This window comes from Dermochelys coriacea, chromosome 1 (assembly GCF_009764565.3).
Source record: "Dermochelys coriacea isolate rDerCor1 chromosome 1, rDerCor1.pri.v4, whole genome shotgun sequence".
Classification (NCBI taxonomy): domain Eukaryota; kingdom Metazoa; phylum Chordata; order Testudines; family Dermochelyidae; genus Dermochelys; species Dermochelys coriacea.
The window spans coordinates 345414567-345435709 of NC_050068.2; the positions used below are offsets into that span (position 1 = coordinate 345414567).

A 21143-nucleotide genomic window follows, 5' to 3' on the forward strand; every position below is an offset into this window, starting at 1 on the left:
AGAAGACGCTACCAGCCATTGCAGATGAGATCAAAGATGTAGGATATTTTTCAGTGTCTGTCGACTCAACATCGAATGTGTCACATGTAGATCAGCTGACTGTCATCTTGTGTTATGTGCTACCCAGCGGAACAATTGAGTGTTTCATGATTTTCATAAACATCACCAGCCACACAGGGGAGAAACTTGCCTTGTATCTACTCAATTTCTTCATCGAAAATGGGATTTGACATCAGCCTTTGTTGTGGCCAAAGCTATGAAAATGCAAATAATATGAGTGGCAAATATTCAGGGATACAGGCCAAGATAAAAGAGCGCAGTGCTTTGGTTGGCTATATACCATGTGCTGCACACTCACTCAACCTTGTTGGCCAGTCTGCCATTTATTGTTGTGTAGAAGCAGTTTCTTTTTTTTGGATATGTCCAAGAATTGTACAGTTTTTTCTCTGCATCAACCAGTCATTAGATGATTCTGAGAGATTCACCACCAAAGGGATGCCCAGTGCCCAAATCACTCTCAGGGACATGGTGGAGTGCCAATGCTGAATAAATAATATGTAAATATGTATGTAGAGAAATGTTTGATGACATCATAATTTTTTTTGCAATATGTAATTCATACTTAGGCCCTTCCCTCCCATTAGCTTCAGGCCCCTCAAAACCTTAATCCGGCCCTGGCCACAAGAAACTCGTCCCAAATTAGGAACCAAATCTTGAGGTCTTTATTCCAACTTTTACTGACTTCAGTGGGTGAGAACTGAGTATGGAGCTCAAGATCTGATCCTTGGTAATTATATTCTGCAGTTCTAAAATTCCCCTTGCATGTTCAACTAGGATATTCTTCTCTCCTTCTATGGATCTCGTTCAGTGCTGCTGGTGCTGTTATAATGGCCACTATGTTCCACCCCCAGTGTGGTCACATGCCATGTCCTAGATGGTGAAGAGGAGCCTATACTGCAAGGAAAAATCTTTGCCCTGCTAGAGGTGAAGTAGATGACCTCACAGGCCTTCCTCATGTCTCCAGCACATAGGATAACCCTTCAAAGCAAGCCGGTACCCTATCAAATCAGTAAATAACAATAAAAGACACAAAAGTTCTCATCAGAACATACTGTATGAGACTACGAGAGAGATCAGCAAGGGAGTCAGACCTATATACACCAGGAGACGTGAGGAGCATCTGAGGAAAGTGGGACATAGGCACAAGCTTTGACTACACAAGCCCCGGAGAGATCCCTATCAGCACTCCAGCATGTAAGAGGGGTCATGGATATAAGCACAGCCAGAACATGTGCTACAAGAGTGGGAAGTTCACACTAGGCCTGGGGTTTGGTTTCAACATGCTGCAATGGGAAAAGGAAAGACAGTCAAATTAAGGTTAGCGGGGCAGCAAAAGGACCAGATTGTGGGGGAGGGAACAAGTCTGATATGCTGAAATGCTGATTAAATAGGAGGAGTTGCTAGCAATTGCATAATGTGATGAAGTTCCATCAATGTTTGTTTGCTTGGCAAGGAGTTACTAAACTGCTTAGCTGCGTGTCTGCAAGATTGCAAATGGGATGCACCATCCACCACACTAGGACTTGAAGGTGATATGAATGCCTGCTCAATTGATACTGCAGATACATCCTCCTCCCAAGTGGTATGCAACATCCCCCCTCCCCTGGGGAAGTGAAGAACTTCCTAATGAAGGGAAAGTGCACATCAAGGTAGCAAGAAGGACATTAAGGATGGAGAGGAAAGACCAACAGAAACAGGTTCACTTAATGACATGGTGTTTTGGATGATCTGGAAGATGACAGAAAGAAGGCGGGCTGTAGAGGAGACAGAAACTGGGTCCCAGCTGATGCCCACACTGTGCAGTGAAGCATCTAAGTGAAGCATTGATGAAAGGCTCCTGATGGTAGGTAAAGGGATAGCAGTATCTGAAGAACCAAGAAGGCCATATGGCTTGAAGAACCAGTGCTCCAGCCCAAGCAGTTAGTGGGCTTGCCAGGAATGGTTAAAGGACTACAACCAAAAAGGAATCCAACTTGAAGACATGGAATGGAATTAAAAGAGGAAAATATTGAGCTGAATAACAGGAAACACTGTCTCATCAAGAAATCTCTCAGGCATGGAATAATGTCTGCAGGAGGTGGTGGAAGACCTGCCATTTATGAAATTTAAAGGAGACTGGACAAAATATTTCAGAATTGCTCTAGGGGCAATCTTCCATTGGCTCTTGTGGGGCGGACTAGATGCTCTAGAAGGTCTTTCCCAGCTCTAGTTTCTTTGATTCTATGGTGTAGTTAACTGAGGAATGACAAACATGTGGAGACCACACCAGCAACCGAACACAACCTGCCCTGCAGCCACATGGCATTCCTCGTGCTTCCAGGCAGCAAACGATCATGGTTGATTTTGATTTTGGAGGTTGTCCGTCCCTATTGATGCTGAGTCAGCTTTCGAAATACTCAGCGATGCTTCATCTACAAGAGGCAGCAGGACAAAGAATGTCATATCCTGTCCTGAGCTGCTTTTTGCCAGATGCTGGGTCCAAAGTGAAAGATGATTGTGTCCTGTGCCCCATTTGTAAACCAAGAGACTGAGATTTTTCTCAAGCCGCTTGGGAGAACACTGCACCTTTATGGGAGTATCCTCTACCAAACGGGGTGCCTGCGAGCGCAATTCACAGAGCCAAACATAGGTAGGACCTGATCCCTTGTTTGGAGATGCTATATCTCAGAAACAAATCAGCTGAAGGGATGAAGCAGCCACCTAAACTGCTGCTTACTTGTTCATGTTTTGAGAGAAGAATTAGGCTACCAGCATCCTCTCCAGTTCTCAAAAGCAGGAGGGTGGGACTCCACCTAGATGGCACCAGTTGCAGAGGAAAGGACCATTTTCAATCAAACAGCACTGCCACCTACCACTTTTCTTGGCTGGGTAACTAGGAATCTGCATGTGGGTTGCAGCTTGAACAAAGGGAAGGCCAAAGATCCAAACCACGATGGCCTCACACTGCAGCACCATCAGAATACCGAAACATGTGCAACAGAAAATATTACCTATGAGACGAGTTGAGGCCCCACCTGATTCAGAGGTGAAAGATGGAAAGAACCTGTGATAGGCCGGGATGTTTCACAGTAGCCAATTCCTGATGATGCTTGATCCTGAGGAATAATACCCATCTGGTTGGGAACGACCTACCAGAAACACCAAACACTGGACTGACGCCGGAACAGCTTGTCTTCCTGCCAAGTCCCCAGCAAGTTTCAAAGCAGAGGAACAGTGATGGCTATGTCCCTAGAGGCTTCTGCCCATGACTATTTACTCCTGGCTCAGTTGTCACTGTAGTTCAAGATTGCTGCTTCCAGGGTTGAACTGTCAACCTACAGACTGCTAATGAAGAAGGGTGTCTTCAGAAGTGAGAGGGAGGAGGATGCATGGAGGCCCAGCAAAAGGAATGGGGACAGACTGGCTGGGTCACAGACCTGGGTGCTATGCTATAGCCCCAGGAGATGTAAGGGTGTCATCTCAATGTGGTCAATTTAAGGTTTTATATTTTATGAACCTTCACAGCTAGGAACAAAAATGTTACCCAGCAGCGGAGAACAGGGATTCCCGGCTTTCTGCTGGAGTTCAGCAACAGCCCCTGTGCCCGATGAGTCATGAGATATCAGATCTTGTAATGGATACTGGTCCGTCCGAACGAGCGAAAAATAAGGCCAGCTCGGGTCATTTACCAACCAGGCCAGAATGCTTTCAGGCTTCTCCTCACCATGAAGTAATGAAGTGGCTTTCCATGTGCATTCACCTGAGCTCCACTTGGGGCCCAGCCAGGCTGGGCGCTTTCAGGACAGCATCTAGTTGGGCGCTAAGCCGCAGGGCCCAATACAGCCCTGTCTTAGGCAAGCGGCACTGAGGCCCAACCTCGCCTTCCAGGGGCGGCTGCTTCCAGCGTTGATGGACTGGGTCCTCAGTGCAGGAAATCAAGGCTGCCAGTAACCAGGAGCAGAACCCTAAAAGCCTCTTCCCTCCCGCAGCAGCCCCCCTCACCCGTACAAGTGCATCCTCTCTTTGTATTCCCCTTGGCTTCGGGAGCCAGGAAGCCTGCTGGTGGGTGAGCAGTAGCAGCTGTAATGGCTTCCATCACTAACTCTCCCTTCGTTTCTGTTTTACATTCGGATGCAGGCCTCCAAGTCAAGCCTGGGAAAGGATAACAGCACATGATGTACCCACAGCGCCTGTTCCGCCATGCGTGGCAGGGACAACAACCCAGCCAGGGAGAGCTCTTGGCTCAGCTCAGAAATGCGGGCACTCAGACGCTGACAGCGAGCCGTACCGCGCCAGCTGGCTTCTGCGCTTGACGCCCTGACAGTTTGAGAACGGACCCACAGGCAGAGCAAGCTCTGGCGATGACAGCGCTTGAAAACAGAACCAGGCCGCTCCCCCGATCGAACAGCTTGTTGTTTTGTCCCACCAGCTCGCTCTCTAGCGGTAGTACTTGGATCCCCTCGCCTCTATTCCTGGCAGCTGGCTCCGGCCGTCAGACATTGCAGAACACACCCACGTGCGACCTGATACGGTGCTGCGGGATTGGGGTAGCCAGCCTGCGGGGGTTAAGTTCTTTGGCTTTCAGCCTGATCTCAGAGATGCTGGCCCATAGCCACAGGCATCCAGCACACAGAGCAGCAAGGGCCGCGCTCAGCAGAGAGAGGGGAGAGTAGGAAGAGGCAGCAAAGTGAGGAAGGGAAGGGGAAGGTGAGCTGAGGGGAGCATGAGAGTGAGGGGGTGGAAGGGACAGGAATGGGGGAGGGGGAGGAGCGGGGAGGGTGTTGCAGTGAGGGGATAGAAGGAGCAGGAATGGGGAGGGGAAGGGGGGAGGGTGTTGCAGTGACAGGGTAGAAGGGGTGGGAAGGGGCAGGGAGGGTTTTGCAGTGAGGGGGTGGAAGGGGGAGGAATGGGGGAGAGGAAGAGGAAGAGGGAGGGAGGGTGTTGCAGTGACGGGTGGAAGGGACAGGAATGGGGGAGGGGGAGGGGGAGGGGCAGGGAGGATGTTGCAGTGAGGGGATGGAAGGGACAGGAATGGGGGAGGGGAAGGGGGAGGGGCAGGGAGGATGTTGCAGTGAGGGGGTGGAAGGGACAGGAATGGGGGAGGGAAGGGGGAGGGGCAGGGAGGATGTTGCAGTGAGGGGGTGGAAGGGACAGGAATGGGGGAGGGGAAGGGGAGGGGGAGGGGCAGGGAGGATGTTGCAGTGAGGGGGTGGAAGGGACAGGAATGGGGGAGGGGAGGAGGAGGGAGGGTGTTGCTGGGACAGGGTGTAAGGGGCAGGAATGGGGGAGGGGAGGGGCAGGGTGGGTGTTGCAGTGACAGGGTGGAAGGGGGAGGAATGGGAGAGGAGGAGGGGCAGGGAGGATGTTGCAGTGAGGGGGTGTAAGGGGCAGGAATGGGGGAGGGGAGGGGCAGGGAGGGTGTTGCAGTGACAGGGTGGAAGGGGGAGGAATGGGGGAGGGGAGGGGCAGGGAGGGTGTTGCAGTGAGGGGGTGGAAGGGACAGGAATGGGGGAGGGAAGGGGGAGGGGCAGGGAGGATGTTGCAGTGAGGGGGTGGAAGGGACAGGAATGGGGGAGGGGAAGGGGAGGGGGAGGGGCAGGGAGGATGTTGCAGTGAGGGGGTGGAAGGGACAGGAATGGGGGAGGGGAGGAGGAGGGAGGGTGTTGCTGGGACAGGGTGTAAGGGGCAGGAATGGGGAAGGGGAGGGGCAGGGAGGGTGTTGCAGTGACAGGGTGGAAGGGGGAGGAATGGGAGAGGAGGAGGGGCAGGGAGGATGTTGCAGTGAGGGGGTGTAAGGGGCGGGAATGGGGGAGGGGAGGGGCAGGGAGGGTGTTGCAGTGACAGGGTGGAAGGGGGAGGAATGGGGGAGGGGAGGGGCAGGGAGGGTGTTGCTGGGACAGGGTGTAAGGGGCAGGAATGGGGGAGGGGAGGGGCAGGGTGGGTGTTGCAGTGACAGGGTGGAAGGGGGAGGAATGGGAGAGGAGGAGGGGCAGGGAGGATGTTGCAGTGAGGGGGTGGAAGGGACAGGAATGGGGAAGGGGAGGAGGAGGGAGGGTGTTGCTGGGACAGGGTGTAAGGGGCAGGAATGGGTGACAGGGAAAGGAGGCAGTTCGTTGTTCCAGTCAGACATGAGCATTGCCATGCCCCCGAACCCTCTGTTTACAGGCCGCCCGCAGTGCCCCTTCCTACCTCTGGCAGCTTGACTCGCCCTTCCTGGAAGGAGCAGGAACGGGGGTCATGGGTGCAGACGTGGCGATATTTGCACCAGTGACACCGATAGGGGCTCTCCACACAGGACAGACACCTGGGGACAGAGAGAGAAGAAGTCACTAAGCCCAGCCAGCCCTCAAGAACCCAGGGCGCACGCACAGTCCCTGTCAAGGGCCCCAGCCCTGTCCTAGGACTCAGAGGGGAGCAGTCTCCATGGCCCACTCAGTGCTTGGTCTATCTGTGGAGGCTGCCAATAAGGAAACTGGTTCCTGCCCATGCCAGTTATGATGGTGTTTTTGGTCAGTGGCGGTGAGCAGAACGGGCACTGCCCACGCTCTGAATCAGAGACGTTAGGCCTGATTTCAAAAAGACATCGGGAGCCAGAGTGTTGTAGTGAGGGGGTATAAGGAGTAACTCCAGAGAGGTCAACAGAGGTATCCGAGTATAACACCCAGTGCCAGAGAACAGAATTAGGCCCATTATGACCCTTCTCTGCCTGTATAAAATAGCTCTGAATGCACCTTTCCATGTCAGCTTTACTGACCCACTTTCCAAGCGGAACAGGGTACAACTCTCTGGTGAGCACAGGGTTAATTCTGCTCCACTCCCCTCTGCCCTGGCACAGGTGGGCAGAGGGAAGGCTAACAGAGCAGCTACACGGGAGGCAGAGGGGCGAGAATGCCTTTGGGAAGGGCAAGCTCATCGCCCAGGGTCTTGACAAGTCAGCTTTTTGGTTTACTTTCCCCTTATAGGTTTCAGAGTAGCAGCCGTGTTAGTCTGTATTCGCAAAAAAGAAAAGGAGTACTTGTGGCACCTTAGAGACTAACAAATTTATTTGAGCATAAGCCTTCTCGAGCTACAGCATCAGGTGCATCCGATGAAGTGAGCTGTAACTCATGAAAGCTTATGCTCAAATAAATTTTAGTCTCTAAGGTGCCACAAGTCCTCCTTTTCTTTCTTTCCCCTTATGTTACCATCTCTTGCTTTCTTCGGGGAAAGCCAGGCTGATTGCAACTGCATGTCCTTGCTCAGTTACCTCTACATCACTTCTTTGTGTCTTGTGTGGACTCACTAGAAACTGAACTGAGATCACTGCCATCAGATGGTAGGACTCTCAGTTGGTCCCTGCTCATATGTTCATCTGGCCAGGATGCCCAATGCAGGTCCCACCCATGTGTAAGGGAGGGTTTAAATAGTGTTACAGGGGGAATTTCACTAGCACTGATGTGCCATTGGATCCTTTACACATGCATGTGTGAAAAATACCACCCAACTGCATCAGACAGACAGGCAGACAGCATTTCTCCGTCCTCTCTGAAATCTTGCTCTCTGTCAATCCACCCTAAGCTCTGATGCAAAGAGCTGTTCTTTAAATTGGTAACAAGAGCTTACTCTGATAAATCAAATTAAAAATGGATAGCGTATTATAGTTTGTCAAGTCAGAAACGAAAACATGCCATAAATATTTAACACCCCATCACTTTCTTTTTTTTTTTCCCTCACTGCTGTTTGTCAAAGCAGCGGGGACACGGAAATAGGATTTGCCTTTGCTTGTGAATCACTGTACTGCAGTAATTATCGCCTCTTGGTACTTCCGGAGCCCTGTCTGGGAAAGATGATGGCCTGGGGATGGGAGCACAGCCCATCTGCCTTGCTCAGGAACAGAGCAATCCACTGAAGAGGGGTCCCATCTCTGCCTTGGCATATGAATCCTACACATTCATCTCCCGCACAGTGATGAGTCTAGTCCCACCTCAGATGTTCTAAAGGAGGAGGTCTCGGTGTATCGGTCCAGATCACCCTGCCCTTCCCATATAGCTTAACAGGATGGGAGTTCCAGCCAGATCCCAGATACCCAGAAGGAGGATCCAGGAAAAGGGGTTCCTGATAGGAAAAGGTTATTCTATGGCAAATCAGCCTGTGGTACTCAGTCCAGTTCCTAGAGAACAGTGTGCACATCACACACAAAAACAAATCTACCATTAATTGGCCCTCTGTCCATTCAGGGCCCAATCCTGCCAACACTTAGTACCAAGCCTGGTGCTAACAAACTGGAGTGGTCCCAGTGACTGATGGCATGAGCAAGGATTGATAGAGCACAAGGGTGTGCAGGATCGGGGTCCACATGAATAGCCACTAAAGTCCACATGGCCATTTGCTGAGGCTGTGACTCAATTTCCACTCAGTCAATCCTCAGACAAATCCCCAATGATGTGGTGTTTTGCCTGAGAGGTGCCTGAGTACAAATCAAGTCAGCTCAAAGCCCATTACTAGGAAGTTTAATAAGTTGTTTTCATGTTGCCCTGAACGTTTCTAATAGCAGGAGGGTACCTTTCACCCAGCATAGGTTAATCTGTGGGACAGGTGTTCTACCAAGCCCCATGTGACACGACTACAGGTCTCCTTGACACATAAGTGGCTGTCTCTGTGCTATGTGGACCAGCCAGCGTGGGCAGCTGGGATGGATTCAAAGCAGCACGATAAGGTTGTGGGGGGGAAGATGCACATCAGGAAAATACCAACTTACGAGTTGTGGACACTGCAGTTGTAGAAGACAAAGCTGGTGCTGGCGAAAGTCATGCCTGTCTCCTTGGACTTGAGCTGGAGCTGGACAATGTGATGGTCTCCTGGGGAAAGAGCATAAGGATCATGAGAGGTGACTGGATGATTGTATTAATAACCAAATGAATCATTAACGGCCAGGTCAAAAGTCTGCACCATCGCACGGCCCACAGCAATATGGCAAAAGGGGAACAGTTTATGACATAATTTTTCAGCCCCCCAGTCTAGGGCTTGATTTTCAGAAACATGGAGTGCCTCCAGCTCCCTTGGGTATGAATGGAGGGCTGGGTATTCTACTGTCAGGCCAAAAGTGTCTCAAGCCAGATGCCCAAAGATTGAGGCACCAAGAATCCGTGGCCACTTAAGAAAATGCTCTTATTATTCTGCATTTGTATCCCGGTAGTGCCTAGAGGCCCTAATTCAGATCAGAGGCCTACCCAGAGGTAGAGACAGTCCCTACCCCAAAGAACCTACCCTCTAAACATGCAAGACAGAGGTGGGATTGGGAAGAGACACAGGCATAAAGGCAGGTTTCAGAGTAGCAGCTGTGTTAGTCTGTATCCGCAAGTACTCCTTTTCTTTTTACAGGCATAAAGAGGGGAAGTGACTTGTCCAAGTTCACACAGCAGGTCTGATGTCACATCCCTTGCCTGCAGAATCTAGACTTCTCCATGCAGGAGGCTAGACTTGATTTAATACAGCAGGGTCTTTTCCAGTCATGGCTTTTATAGGCTTGTCTATATTTTAAATGCTGCAGCAGCTCCACTGTAGTGCTTCAGTGTAGACACTACCTACATCGCCAGGAGGGGTTCTCCTGTTGACATGGGTAATCCATCTTCCCAAGAGGCAGTAGCTAGGTCAACAGAAGAATTCTTCCATGGACCTAGCACTGTCTACACCAGGGGTTAGGTCGGCTTAACTATGCCACTCAGGGGGATGGATTTTTCACACAGTGAGCGAAAGTTATACTGACCTAATTTCCCAGTGTAGACCAGGCATAAGACTCCTCGAATTGCTTACAAATGTTAACTAACCTAAACCTCTCAATACCTCTGTGAGGGAGGGAAGGGAGAAATAGAGATCATTGCACCCACCAGTGAAATGCAGCTGCTTCTGGAGTGGAATGTAGCCGCTGTTAACAATGCTATGCACCACTACATGAATAATAAACTGCAGTAGACAGAAGCCTGCAATGCCACATGGTGGTAGGAAATAAAGCCAGTGGGTAACATTTTCCAAAGCACCTCAGTAACTTACAAGCCTAGGTCCCATTTTCAAAAGTCATACATGCATTTGTGACTTAGGCTCCTTCGTCATTTATAGAACCCTGTAAATTCACAGATATATGCTTTATATCCGCTGACCATTTTTGCAGATGGCGGATCGCAGGTGGATAGAAATTTTGTATTTGCGCAGGGCTCTAAATATAGGCTCTCAAAGGAGAGGAAGCAGCTTTCCACAGCTCATAGCCTATGAGGCTGCTTCCCTGCCTTCCAGAGCTTATATCCCCCTGCCCCCCATATAGAGAAAGCGGAGGTGATAGATCAAGACAGGAAGCAAAATCCCCCATGCTCCTATCACAGCAGTTTAAGCAGCCAAGCAATTTAGGAAACCTCTCCTGACTTCATTGCCGGTCCAGGTCAGTTGGAGAGGGAAGCCAGACTGATTTACTCTGCAGAAGCAGCTGCCTCCCTCTCCAACTGACCTGATATGGCACAAATTAATCAATGGCTGGGCAACCGGAGAGTACCTTTGCCCCCCTCCTGTACCCCTAACCCCTGCTTCCCCTTTCTGCGCCCACGTGGGGAAACTGACCTGGAATCACAGATCACCTGTCGTTGCTCCTCACTCCCCACCCCCCAAAACTCCCACCTAGGAGGATGACCTGCCAAGCCGATAGGTGCCGGGGCTCAGCCCTGGCAAACCCCGACAAAAATTCAGCACTGTAGCCCAGCAACTGTATTCCTCTTGAATGCTTCCACAGGGAAAACAGTGGCTGGTGCAAAGGAACTGGGACTGGTGAGCTCTAAGTGTGATGACTTAATAAATCACAAGTTAAATAGGCAGCAGACTTTTTTATTTCATAGCTCAGTTGGTGATTTTGAAGCATTCTTGAGGTTTCCTTTATTATTTTTAATGTAAAAAGCTATTTGTTCTGATGCCTGTTGTATAATCACATTGATGTTTAAAATAACAATAACAACAACAGTAATAATAATGGTGTGCATATTTATTAAGCCATATAGCTTTCTTATACAGTACACAACATATGCACACAGACACGCCAGGTAGCATGCTGCTGTGGGTGTGGTGTGTTTGTGGATACAGATAAAAGATGAAGTGTGAATTGCAGGGTGGATACAAGCTGATTCCTGTGGATGTGGATCGGATGCAGATCCACATTACTGTATCCACGCAGGGCTCAAGTCATTCAGGTGTTTTGGAAAACGCTATCCAATGTAATTTTTAGCTGTATGTGTTATCACATCATCAGGCTCTCAGCTTCCACAATGATGGGTGTGTTGGGGTAGCGGGGAAGAGACACAGAGAGATCACAACTGGAATAGCGCATCCAATTCTGGGCACCTCAGCCCCACAACGGATCCTCAAATTGAAAGACATTTCGAGAATCAGAGACTCAGAGAAGATTAGGGTTGGAAGCGACCTCAGGAGGTCCACTAATCCAACTGTCTGCTCAAAGCAGGAGCTACCCCAACCAATGAAGAGCAATGAAAGAGCAATGAAAACACACAAGGAAAGATTTGAGAGGATTAAATATGTATGGCTTGGCCAAGCAATAACTAAGGACTGTCCCAAGGCATCACCGTGGTATCAGAGCATGGCATTTCCTAAACCCTGTACGTTTTTGAAATGTAGACATGCTGTGGTTGAACTGGGTATGGTACTCCAAGGAGACAGCTTGGATTAATGGGCCAGATTTGGATGTCCTCACACAGGCAAATCTCCCAATGATGTTGGCAGGAGCTATGCCTGAGTAAGGACCCCAGGATTAGGCCTGATAAGTAGGAATTGAACAAAAGAAAATGCAGGTAAATTGGGCCTGACCCCTGAAGTCCTTACTTCAAGAAGCTCAGTCAATGGGAGTAAAATCTAAGATAAGAGCACTAATACAAGGAAAGATTTCTGGGTCTCTTTTCGATGGTGGACCCTTTTCAGTGATGGGAGTCCCATCTCTTGGGTCATTTAAAATCAGCCTGGGGAAAGTTTACCATTGGGAATACTCTTTCATAGGCCAATGGGGGAGTTGGACTGGCTGGGGCTGGCCAGGTCTTTTCCATCTCTTACGAATCAGAGTCTATGATAATTCAGGCCAACAAGTGAGAGGCTGAGAGGGGAGAGGAGGAGGGAGCGACGACTTGCTAATCAGAATAAGGAGGAAAATTAACATTGAATGCTACAGCGAAGGTGCTTCATTCTGCAGGCTGAGGGGGTCACAACATGTGTTCTGGAGGGGAGGCCGGGTGGACTGCAGGATGGCTGGCTGGCCGGCTGAGCATTGTGGTGTCACAGGAATGGAAGGGCACACCTGCTCTCCATTGCTGGGGATGAATTCTCCAGGTGAATATTCTGCCCCCATTTATTTCTGCTGCTTGCTGCTAAAGGCTATGAGCACGTTGGCCTGGGCGGGGTGAGTGTGCAGGGGGCATGTGTGACCCCACAGGGCTACATTCACAGGCGACGAGTGAGTGGTATAAGTTAAAAGAAAAGGAGGACTTGTGGCACCTTAGAGACTAACAAATTTATCTGAGCATAAGCTTTCGTGAGCTACAGCTCACTTCATCGGATGCATTCCACTCAAGTATGTTAGTCTCTAAGGTGCCACAAGTACTCCTTTTCTTTTTGCAAATATAGACTAACACGGCTGCTACTCTGAAACCTGGTATAAGTTAGACTCCCTTACAGACAGGCCCTCCTTACACCTGCTCTGCTGAGGAGGGGTGAACCCAGGAAACAGCCTGCTGGGGGGATGTGCAGCACCTAGGGTGGGGGTTCTCCTGAGAACATCACGCTGTGCTGAGTCCCTCTGTGAATGCCATGCTGAGGGAAATGCGGGCGCCCAGGTTGATCCCCATGTGAATAGCATCCCCGGGGGCTGGGAAGGGCTGCTGAGTTCCCCAGGGGATTACCATGCTCAGGTGTATGTTGAGACTTTAGGGGGTTTCCCTGGGAATGCCATATTGGGGGCTCAATACCATGCTGAGGTCTCTCTCCTCTTTCCCCCACCTAACCACCTATCTTCGCTCCCCTAGAGCATGGTCTCCGAGAGCAGCCTCCATGCACCTCTCCCATCCCATAGGGAGCATCCACTGCTCACAGACTGCCAGCCCCCCATCCTCAGCAGACACTGAGCCTCCCCTGGAGTTGACTCCTTCCCCCAGTATCCAGCTCCCAAATCCACCCACTGGCTCACCTACCTCCTCCACACATCGCACTATCCTTAACCCTCCTCCGTCCCTTGGGGGCCGTCAGCAGCAGAGTGGCTATATGTGAAGTACGCAATAATTGTGATGATGAAGGAGCCCATGTTTAATTCAAGGCTTTGACCTGGCTGGTCCTTCCACCTCTATTATTTTCCTCCTCACCGGAAAGATTCATTAATCAATCAGGACAAAGCAAGTTTGACAGTTTGTCTCCACACACGCATGTACACACACACGTGCGCGCACACACTCCTGAATACATTGTGCCACCAGCCCTCGTCTCTGCTGCCCATCTGCTGCAGATGGCTTTGACAGCTCTGTTAACTGCTTCACATTTAACAACTTTGCCAGCGCTTGGGGCATATTTAAAAAGCTATGCTGGGGACTGGCTGGCTCCGGGGGTTGGGAACAAGCTCTGGAACCTCCCACCCCTCTCTTCAATCCTTCCTCTGGCAGTCTGCGCCAGGGGACGTATTTTCAGAGGTGCAGAACGCCAGCCGTTGATGGTGATGGGAGCTGCGGGAACTCAGCTTCTCTGAAAACCAGACTCTAGAAGTGCCCGTTTTTCTCCATCACTCTAGTGTCACTCCTTTCATTTGCTCATGGCTCTGAGCCGGGTCCCTAATGGACAACGGTCCACACCAGAGAAGTCCCCATCGCAAGCACCACTAACTAGCATCCTTCTTGGTAGGCTAGTCAACAGCAGGCAAGGATTGAGTGGGCAGTGGAGACGGGAACTGCCTTCTGACTCCTGGAGTGTTTGTGGGCCTCCAGGCATCTTTCACTGGCACTAAATTCACCGCTAGAGTTCACAAATAATACAGAGAACAAGAATGGCAGCTTCTCCCTGCACCTGCCCACCTGCCTGTGACCCAGTTTAAGGCCTTGGGGGAAGCCTAGCAGCATAGGCACATCTTACAGTGTCTTGCTGGCCAACTTAGGGGAGCTAGAGCCCTACATGCACCTGAAATATTGCATTCAGTTCTGAGTGCCCCATTGCAGAGGGCTGCGAACAAACTGGAGACAGCTGAGGAAAGAGAAACCAAATGGACGAGGGGTTGGCATGGAAGGATAAGCACATCTGCCTTGGTCAAGGGGCTATTATGGGAAAGGGACAGGATAACGGATTGCAAATACATGAAGGGTGTAAAAGCCAGAGAGGAAGAGACTGATTTAGGGAACTGCATGCAGAGAGGTAATTAGGAGGAGTGTGGTGAAATTAAGGAGGGGATCATCCAGGCAGAATAGCTGGATAAACTGCCTGACACTGAGATATACTGGACTGGGATGCAAACCCCATCATTTGAGATGTATAAGACTGGACTGGACAAAATGCTCGTAAATGTGCAGTTGCTACACTGGCAGCACTGGGGCCCATACATACACGTGCCCAGCCAATAATGCGCTCTTCCAGCTGCGGTGCTCTCACCATCTGGTCAGAGGGAAACAGCGCACCCACCCCAGTGTTCACGTAGGGAAGGCCTGAGACACTCACCATTCTCCATGATGATTTGGGGCACCTCCTTGGCGGCCGGGGAGATGCACTGGATCTGGTTCCCCACAACCAAGCCGTCCATCTCGGAAAGGTCCTCGAAGGTGCAGTTGACCCCTGCTGACAACTCAGGGACATTGTAGGTCTCCAAGACAAGCTGCAAGCAAAGGGGGCGGGGGAGAGAGAAAGAGAGCGCTGAGCTCAAAGACAGACAGATGCGGCCAGCAGAAGAGAATTACACTGGAGAGGTTGGACAAAGAGCCTCTTGCTAGATAAAGGATCCTCCTTCAACAGAAAGCAGCGAGTCTGGGGAGTGGGGCATGGAATGCAGATGTAAACACAAGTGGCGTGTGGCTATGCAGGGGCGGTGGCTGCTGCCTCACCGTGCAAGGTGAGCTCAAGTCGGGTCAGTGGCGTGGAGTGCTCAACATCGGTCATGCAGGTGTAATATTGGCGAGGGAGTCTTTGGAATAGGCTGTGAAGACTGGGGCTTGCTGGCCCCTTGGCACAAGGTTTCTGAGGCAGGTGACTATTACTCACAAGGGGCACTCTGCGGACTACAGAGAAACTGTAGCGCTCCAGTCTAACTCTCTACGCCTCCTCTCCTAGCATCACCAGCAGAGGGAGCTCTCTGTCACCAACAAGTTCCTGTGTATAGAGAGTCTAGTTATAGCCTTCAGTAAGCCACCGGCATCCGCTCCCTCTAGTGGGCCGGCTGAATTCCTTCGCCTTGACAGGCAGCTCAGAAACGCCTGCCCCATTTGATCACTCGGTTCCAGGAGCAGCGGGCCCTGAGGTCACGATGTGTCGGGGCACTAGCACTGCAAATAAAAGGACAAGTAGGATCTCGGTCGCTGTCCGGCACTCTGGAATCCCTGACGCCCACTGGCCTTGCCATTAATATGGTGTAATGAAATAAACAAATTGAACAGCTGGTTTCCAGGACGTTCACGTTCTCACAAAGCATCACTGGGTTTCTTCCATTTCGAACGGAAGATCCATTTTACGTGAAGTCCCACTTATGATTCTAATTATAACTCTGCTCTCAGTCAGCTGCATCCACCCCATCACCCCCACATGCCACGGTAACAAACCGTGGCCACAAATATACAGCCATCAACAGCGGCAATAGGGTACTTCCACACCACTAGCACAAGCCCCCTGCCAGTGACCTAAAGGTGTTACTCCACTCGTGGTTAGTAAATACCAGATCCTTATCCTTGCTGGGGCCAGCCACTAGAGGGAGACATGATCACATGTGCTCAACCAGTGTATTACATGCTCCCCCATTATATAAGCTAGTTCTGAGCACGAGGTCCGTGAGAGTCTGAGATGCCAGTCACTGACAGGAGACCCCATCACATGCAGAGGGAGTGAAGCTACTGGCATGATGGATGCATCCCTCTGCCCATCCATGAAGCAGTAGAAGGAGGGAACAAAAATCCCACTTGTTGCCTTCCCATGGTATGTTCTCATCACCCAGTGAGGTGAATTATGGGAGTTGGGTGCCTTCCCCTAAGGCATCCAGCATTAACCACCTCAGAGACAGCAAGGGCGCAGAGGAGAGGGACTATTGGTCTGACCAGTCTTACAATTCACCTGTAAATTCATTGCCTGGCAGGGGAGCAGTTTGTTCTTGCCAAGTTATAGGCGGGGAGAGGGAGAAGCCCTGAGGACTGGGATGGGCTTGTCCCTGGGACAACACATAGTGCTTCTATTGAATGGCTCCACCTCTGTCCCTTCCTCCCTCCCACCAATGCACCAGGACCAGCAGTGGAGGGGAAGCCTGGAGCTCTCACCAGGCCACTGTTCTAGCGAGGGAACTTGCTCACAAGTGTGCAAAATGGAGAATGCAGATTTTTCACTTCTCCAAGCACAGTCACCAAGGAAAGGGCCTGAAAAGCTTGGGCATAAATGTGATAAGCCTGGAGCTGCCACCAATGAACGAAAGCTCCTGCTCTGGAGCACCTGCCGTGGTAGAGAATGCCCCCTCTCCAGCACCCTTCTCCTTTCACACAGTCCATGAGCATCAGCCTAGGATTGAGCCAGACCCATATGTGACTCCCAAGTCCCTGGGCACCTCTGCTGCCAAAGAAGAGTCAGTGTTGCCATGTGGACAATACTTTCCATAGGTCAAAGCACAGGCTGAACAAACAGGCACATTCCCTACCCTCAAGTCAGGAAAGAACTTGGCATGATCGCGGAAGAGCTCTCCCCTAACCAGAACTGCCCAAAACTCAGTGTAGTCTCCATGACCGAATCAGTCTTTGACTTGTGCTAGGGTTTGTCAATAAACCATTCGAGATGATGGCTACTGTGCTGTGGACACCAGTCCACTAGGAGCTGACTGAGACCCAACGACTCCGTTCATATGGGCCATCAGACAGCAATACGATGAGGACAACAATAGCTCTGGACTGACTTGCACTGCCATGGTGACTCAATTACCCTGAGCCAGTCTTTATTCTAACATAGAAGAATTCAAAGACTATTGAGAGAATTAAAAATAAAAAGCTGCACTCCTCAAAGAACAAACGATTTACAATGTCTCCGATCACGTTTGTTGGATGCCTGGGAAGGTTAAGTCACAGAAAAGGTAAGAGGCAGAAACAAAGCTGCAGGGACTGGACATACAGACTGAAAAATAGACCTCAAACACTGTACCCTAAACACCTGAGAGATGGCCAGCTAATGGACCTTAACCACTCCACTGAGCCCACAAAGAATGGGGAGCTACTGACTGGCACAAAGAAACACTGAAGGGAGATGAAGCTTTTCATTTCTAGGCCATGAGTCAAATCCAGCCCAGATCAATCTGACCAGAAAGAGCTACCATGTGGCAGCTGTTCAGTGGCCTGTATGAAATAGGCCCCAGTTCAGTTCCAAGTGGGCACATGTCCACAACACAAAAACACCAACATAATGGGCACTGCTGTCATCAGGTACCGTGGATAGGTTGGAAACTGAATGGGTCCTCTACAATGAACTCATTTCTTGTCCCTAGAAAAGGCCTTTCCAAAAGGAACAGTAACACTCATTGCTTCACTGGCATCATAGCTGTCCTGCAGTGCCAACTGCTGCCTTTAATAGCTCTCTGCCACAGAGGCCACATCTAGCGCCAAGGAAGAGAGGGGGTTGAATGTAGTAAAGCATAAACCCTGGCAGAGATGGGCTGCAAACTGCTATTTCTAGGGTCCCCATAACTCTGCTCTGGGTGTTCAGTGTTGAAACTGTACCAGGCCTGGATGCTTTGGTAGTTCAAGAAAGAGACCCAGATCCTGAAGTGAAGGGAAATTGGAGTATATTAAATGGTCCTAGCACGCCTCTCCACTGCAGTCCTAGAAGCTGAATTCTAACATGGCCAATGCCGATTGCCCATATTTTGCACACGGCTATAGATTCCAGTATCTTTGATGTCTGAGGTAAAGAAGTTGGCTACGATGAGTGAGCATTTCTCTTTGATGGATCTGCAGTTCCCCTCCAGAACTGCATTCAGCTCCTTGCAATGAACTGGAAAAAACAGTTACTAACCTTTTGTAACTGTTGTTCTTTGAGATGTGTTGCACACATCCATTCCACTCTTGGTGTGTGCCACCCCATGCACGGTCACAGGAAATTTTTCCGTCAGTTGTACCTGTCGGGGAAGCTTGAGTGGTGCCATGTACCAGTGCATGCTGGTGTAAAGGGCCCAGCCGTCCCTGAGCTCACTCAGTTCCTTCTTGCTGGATAACTCTGACGCACAGGGATAGGAAGGTGGGTTGTGGAATGGACGTGTGCAACACATCTCCAAGAACAGTAGTTATGCAAGAATAGTAACTCATTTTTCTTCTCTGAGTGATTTCTCATGTGCATTCCACTAGAGGTGACTCATAAAGTAGAAGGAGGGAGCTGCATTCATGTGCACACAGACTGGAGTAAAACTCATCCAAATTTAGCATCATCTCTGGAGTACCAAATAATGCCTTAATGGGATGTGAAGGTGTGAAGGCTGCTCTGCAGATCTCCTGGATAGGAATTTGTGCAAGGAACGCTGCCGAGGCCGCTTGCAATCTTGTGGGATGTGCCATCACTTTGCTTGGCAGGAAAATATCTGCTGAATCCCACACAAATGCAGGAAGTTATCCAATTTGGAATTCTTTGTGAAGAGACCAGGAGATCCTTCATTCTGTCTGCTATGGCCTCGAACAATTGAGTTGACAAACAAAACTGTTTAGTCCTTTCTATGTAGAATGGCAGCACCCCTCTAACATCTCATGTGTGCTGATGTTGCTTTTCTCTATCGGCATGTGGCTTTGGGTAAAAACGTAGGTAAGTAAATTGACTGGTTAATAAGAAAATTAGATACCACTTTGGAGAGAAATCTTGCCTCAGGGAGCAAGTACACTTTATCCTTAAAAAATATTGTACAGGGTGGTTTGGATATCAGAGCACACAGTTCAGAGATAGGTTCAGTAAGAAACATGTTGCTAGAGGCTAAAATGGTGACCCCAGGATCTTCAATAAAATTAAGTTCAAATCCCAGGGCAGGATAAGTTCCCTTATTTGAGGGTACAGTCTTTCCTGGCCCTTCACAAATCTGATTGTTGTATCACTAGAGCATATAGAACAGTTATCCACATGAGGATAAAAAGTTGATACTGCTGCCAGGTGGATATTACTAACACTTGCTATTTTAGGTGCAATAGATAGTCCAGGATATGCTGGATAGAGGACTGCATTGTCTAGGCTCCAGACTGACAAGACCAAATAGAAAAACGCCTCCATTTTGACACGTAAGCAGCTCTGCTAGAAGGCTTTGCACTATTTAACAAGACATAGTGAACTTGCTCCGAGCAAGACTCCTCTCTAGAAATTAGCCATGGAGCCTCCAGGCCATAAATGAAGGGCCCGCAGGTCAAGTCCAGGTGCAACGGGAGCGAAATTTGAGTCTCCACTGACAGATCCAGTAGAAAGAAAAACTAGTGCTGTCAAGGCCATGCTGGGGCTATTAAGATAATTCAGACCTGGTCCACTTGATCATTCTCAGCACTCTGTGTATGAGTGGAATTGGGGGAAAAGCGTAGTAGAATTTTTTCATCCATGGTAGCAGGAAAGCGTCTGTGATGAACCAGGACTGTGGCCTTGAAGGGAGAAAAATTATTGGCATTTCCTGTTGTCCTTGGTTGAAAAAGGTCTATCTGGGGAGTCCTCTACTGCTAAAAAATGCATCTGGCAATATCCAGGTGGGAAGACTACTCATGGTGACTCATAAATGATCTGCTTAGGCAGTCCACCAGCTCATTCTATACCTTGGAAGGCCTTGAGGTCAATTGAATTGGCAATGCAAAAGTTCCATAGATGAACTGCTTCCTGACAAAGCTCCTCCTGGCCTATTGAGGTAAAACATGGCTGCCATGTTGTCAAGGAGAACAAACAGGCTTTTTCCCTTGATACGCAGTAGGAAGACCTGACAGGCTAGGCAGACAGCTCTTAGCTTCCTGACTTTGATATGGAGAGAGAGATGTCTTGAGCACCCCAAACCTTGAGTTCAGAGGGGGCCAGATGAGCCCCCAGCCGCAAGGCAGATGCGTCCATCACCAGTGTCTGCGAAGGCTGATGGTGGACAAAGGGAATGCCCACACAAACATTGAGCGAATCAGTCCACCAATCTAGCGAAGTGAGAACCCACAAAGGCACAGTGAGTAGAGTGTTCAGATGGTGCCAACTTGGTGATTAAATGGAGGCCAGCCAGCCCTGAAGAGTCCTGAGGTGCAACCTGGCATGCTGGACTACCTATGTGCATGAGACCCTATGCCCCAAGTGCCTCACACCGTTTTGAGATGCTGTGATTGGGTGAACCTTGAAATCTGTCACAAGACAGCAAATTGTTTCGAATCTTATATCTGGAAGGAATGCTCTGGCTTGAGTAGAGTCCAGCACTGCTACTATAAACTCTATCCTCTGCACTGGACAAACAGTGGACTTGTCTGAGTTGATCAGTAAACTCACAGCTTTGAAGGTTGACTGGATGAGTTGAACACTACAGAGAAAGTGACCCCTGGACCAGACCTTGACTAGCCAATCATCCAGGTAAGGGCAGACTCTGTACTCTTAGTCTCCTCAGGAGAGCAGCTACCACTGCTACACGTTTTGTGAAAACCCAAGGAGCTGCTGACGGGCCGAAAGGCAGCAACAGAAAAAGCCCCCAGCTGGAGACCAAAACAGAAAACTTATATTGTCTACAGTATTAACTAAGACACTATGAACCTATCTGCAATTAATTTACAATGAACACACTGAGAGCACCTGCTAAGGTAAGCCAAGCAATTCCAACGACCGACACAGGCAGTTAGAACTGAGAGGTTTCCGGGGCTGGCTGGGCCCTTTATATTGGCACACAGTGGCATGCAGCAGCAGAG

General features: G+C 49.8%; 1 protein-coding gene across 1 annotated transcript in view; it reads right to left on the reverse strand.

The window, feature by feature from the left end:
• The window catches only part of PLXNA4 (plexin A4), a 600205-nt gene that overhangs the window by 150529 nt on the left and 428533 nt on the right, over positions 1-21143 (reverse strand). Inside the window, exons 6-8 of the mRNA XM_038372558.2 lie at positions 14749-14902; positions 8777-8876; positions 6229-6343 (exon numbers count right to left, since the gene is read on the reverse strand). Coding sequence (XP_038228486.1) covers positions 6229-6343; positions 8777-8876; positions 14749-14902 — 369 coding nt within the window. The remainder of the gene's footprint in view (positions 1-6228; positions 6344-8776; positions 8877-14748; positions 14903-21143) is intronic.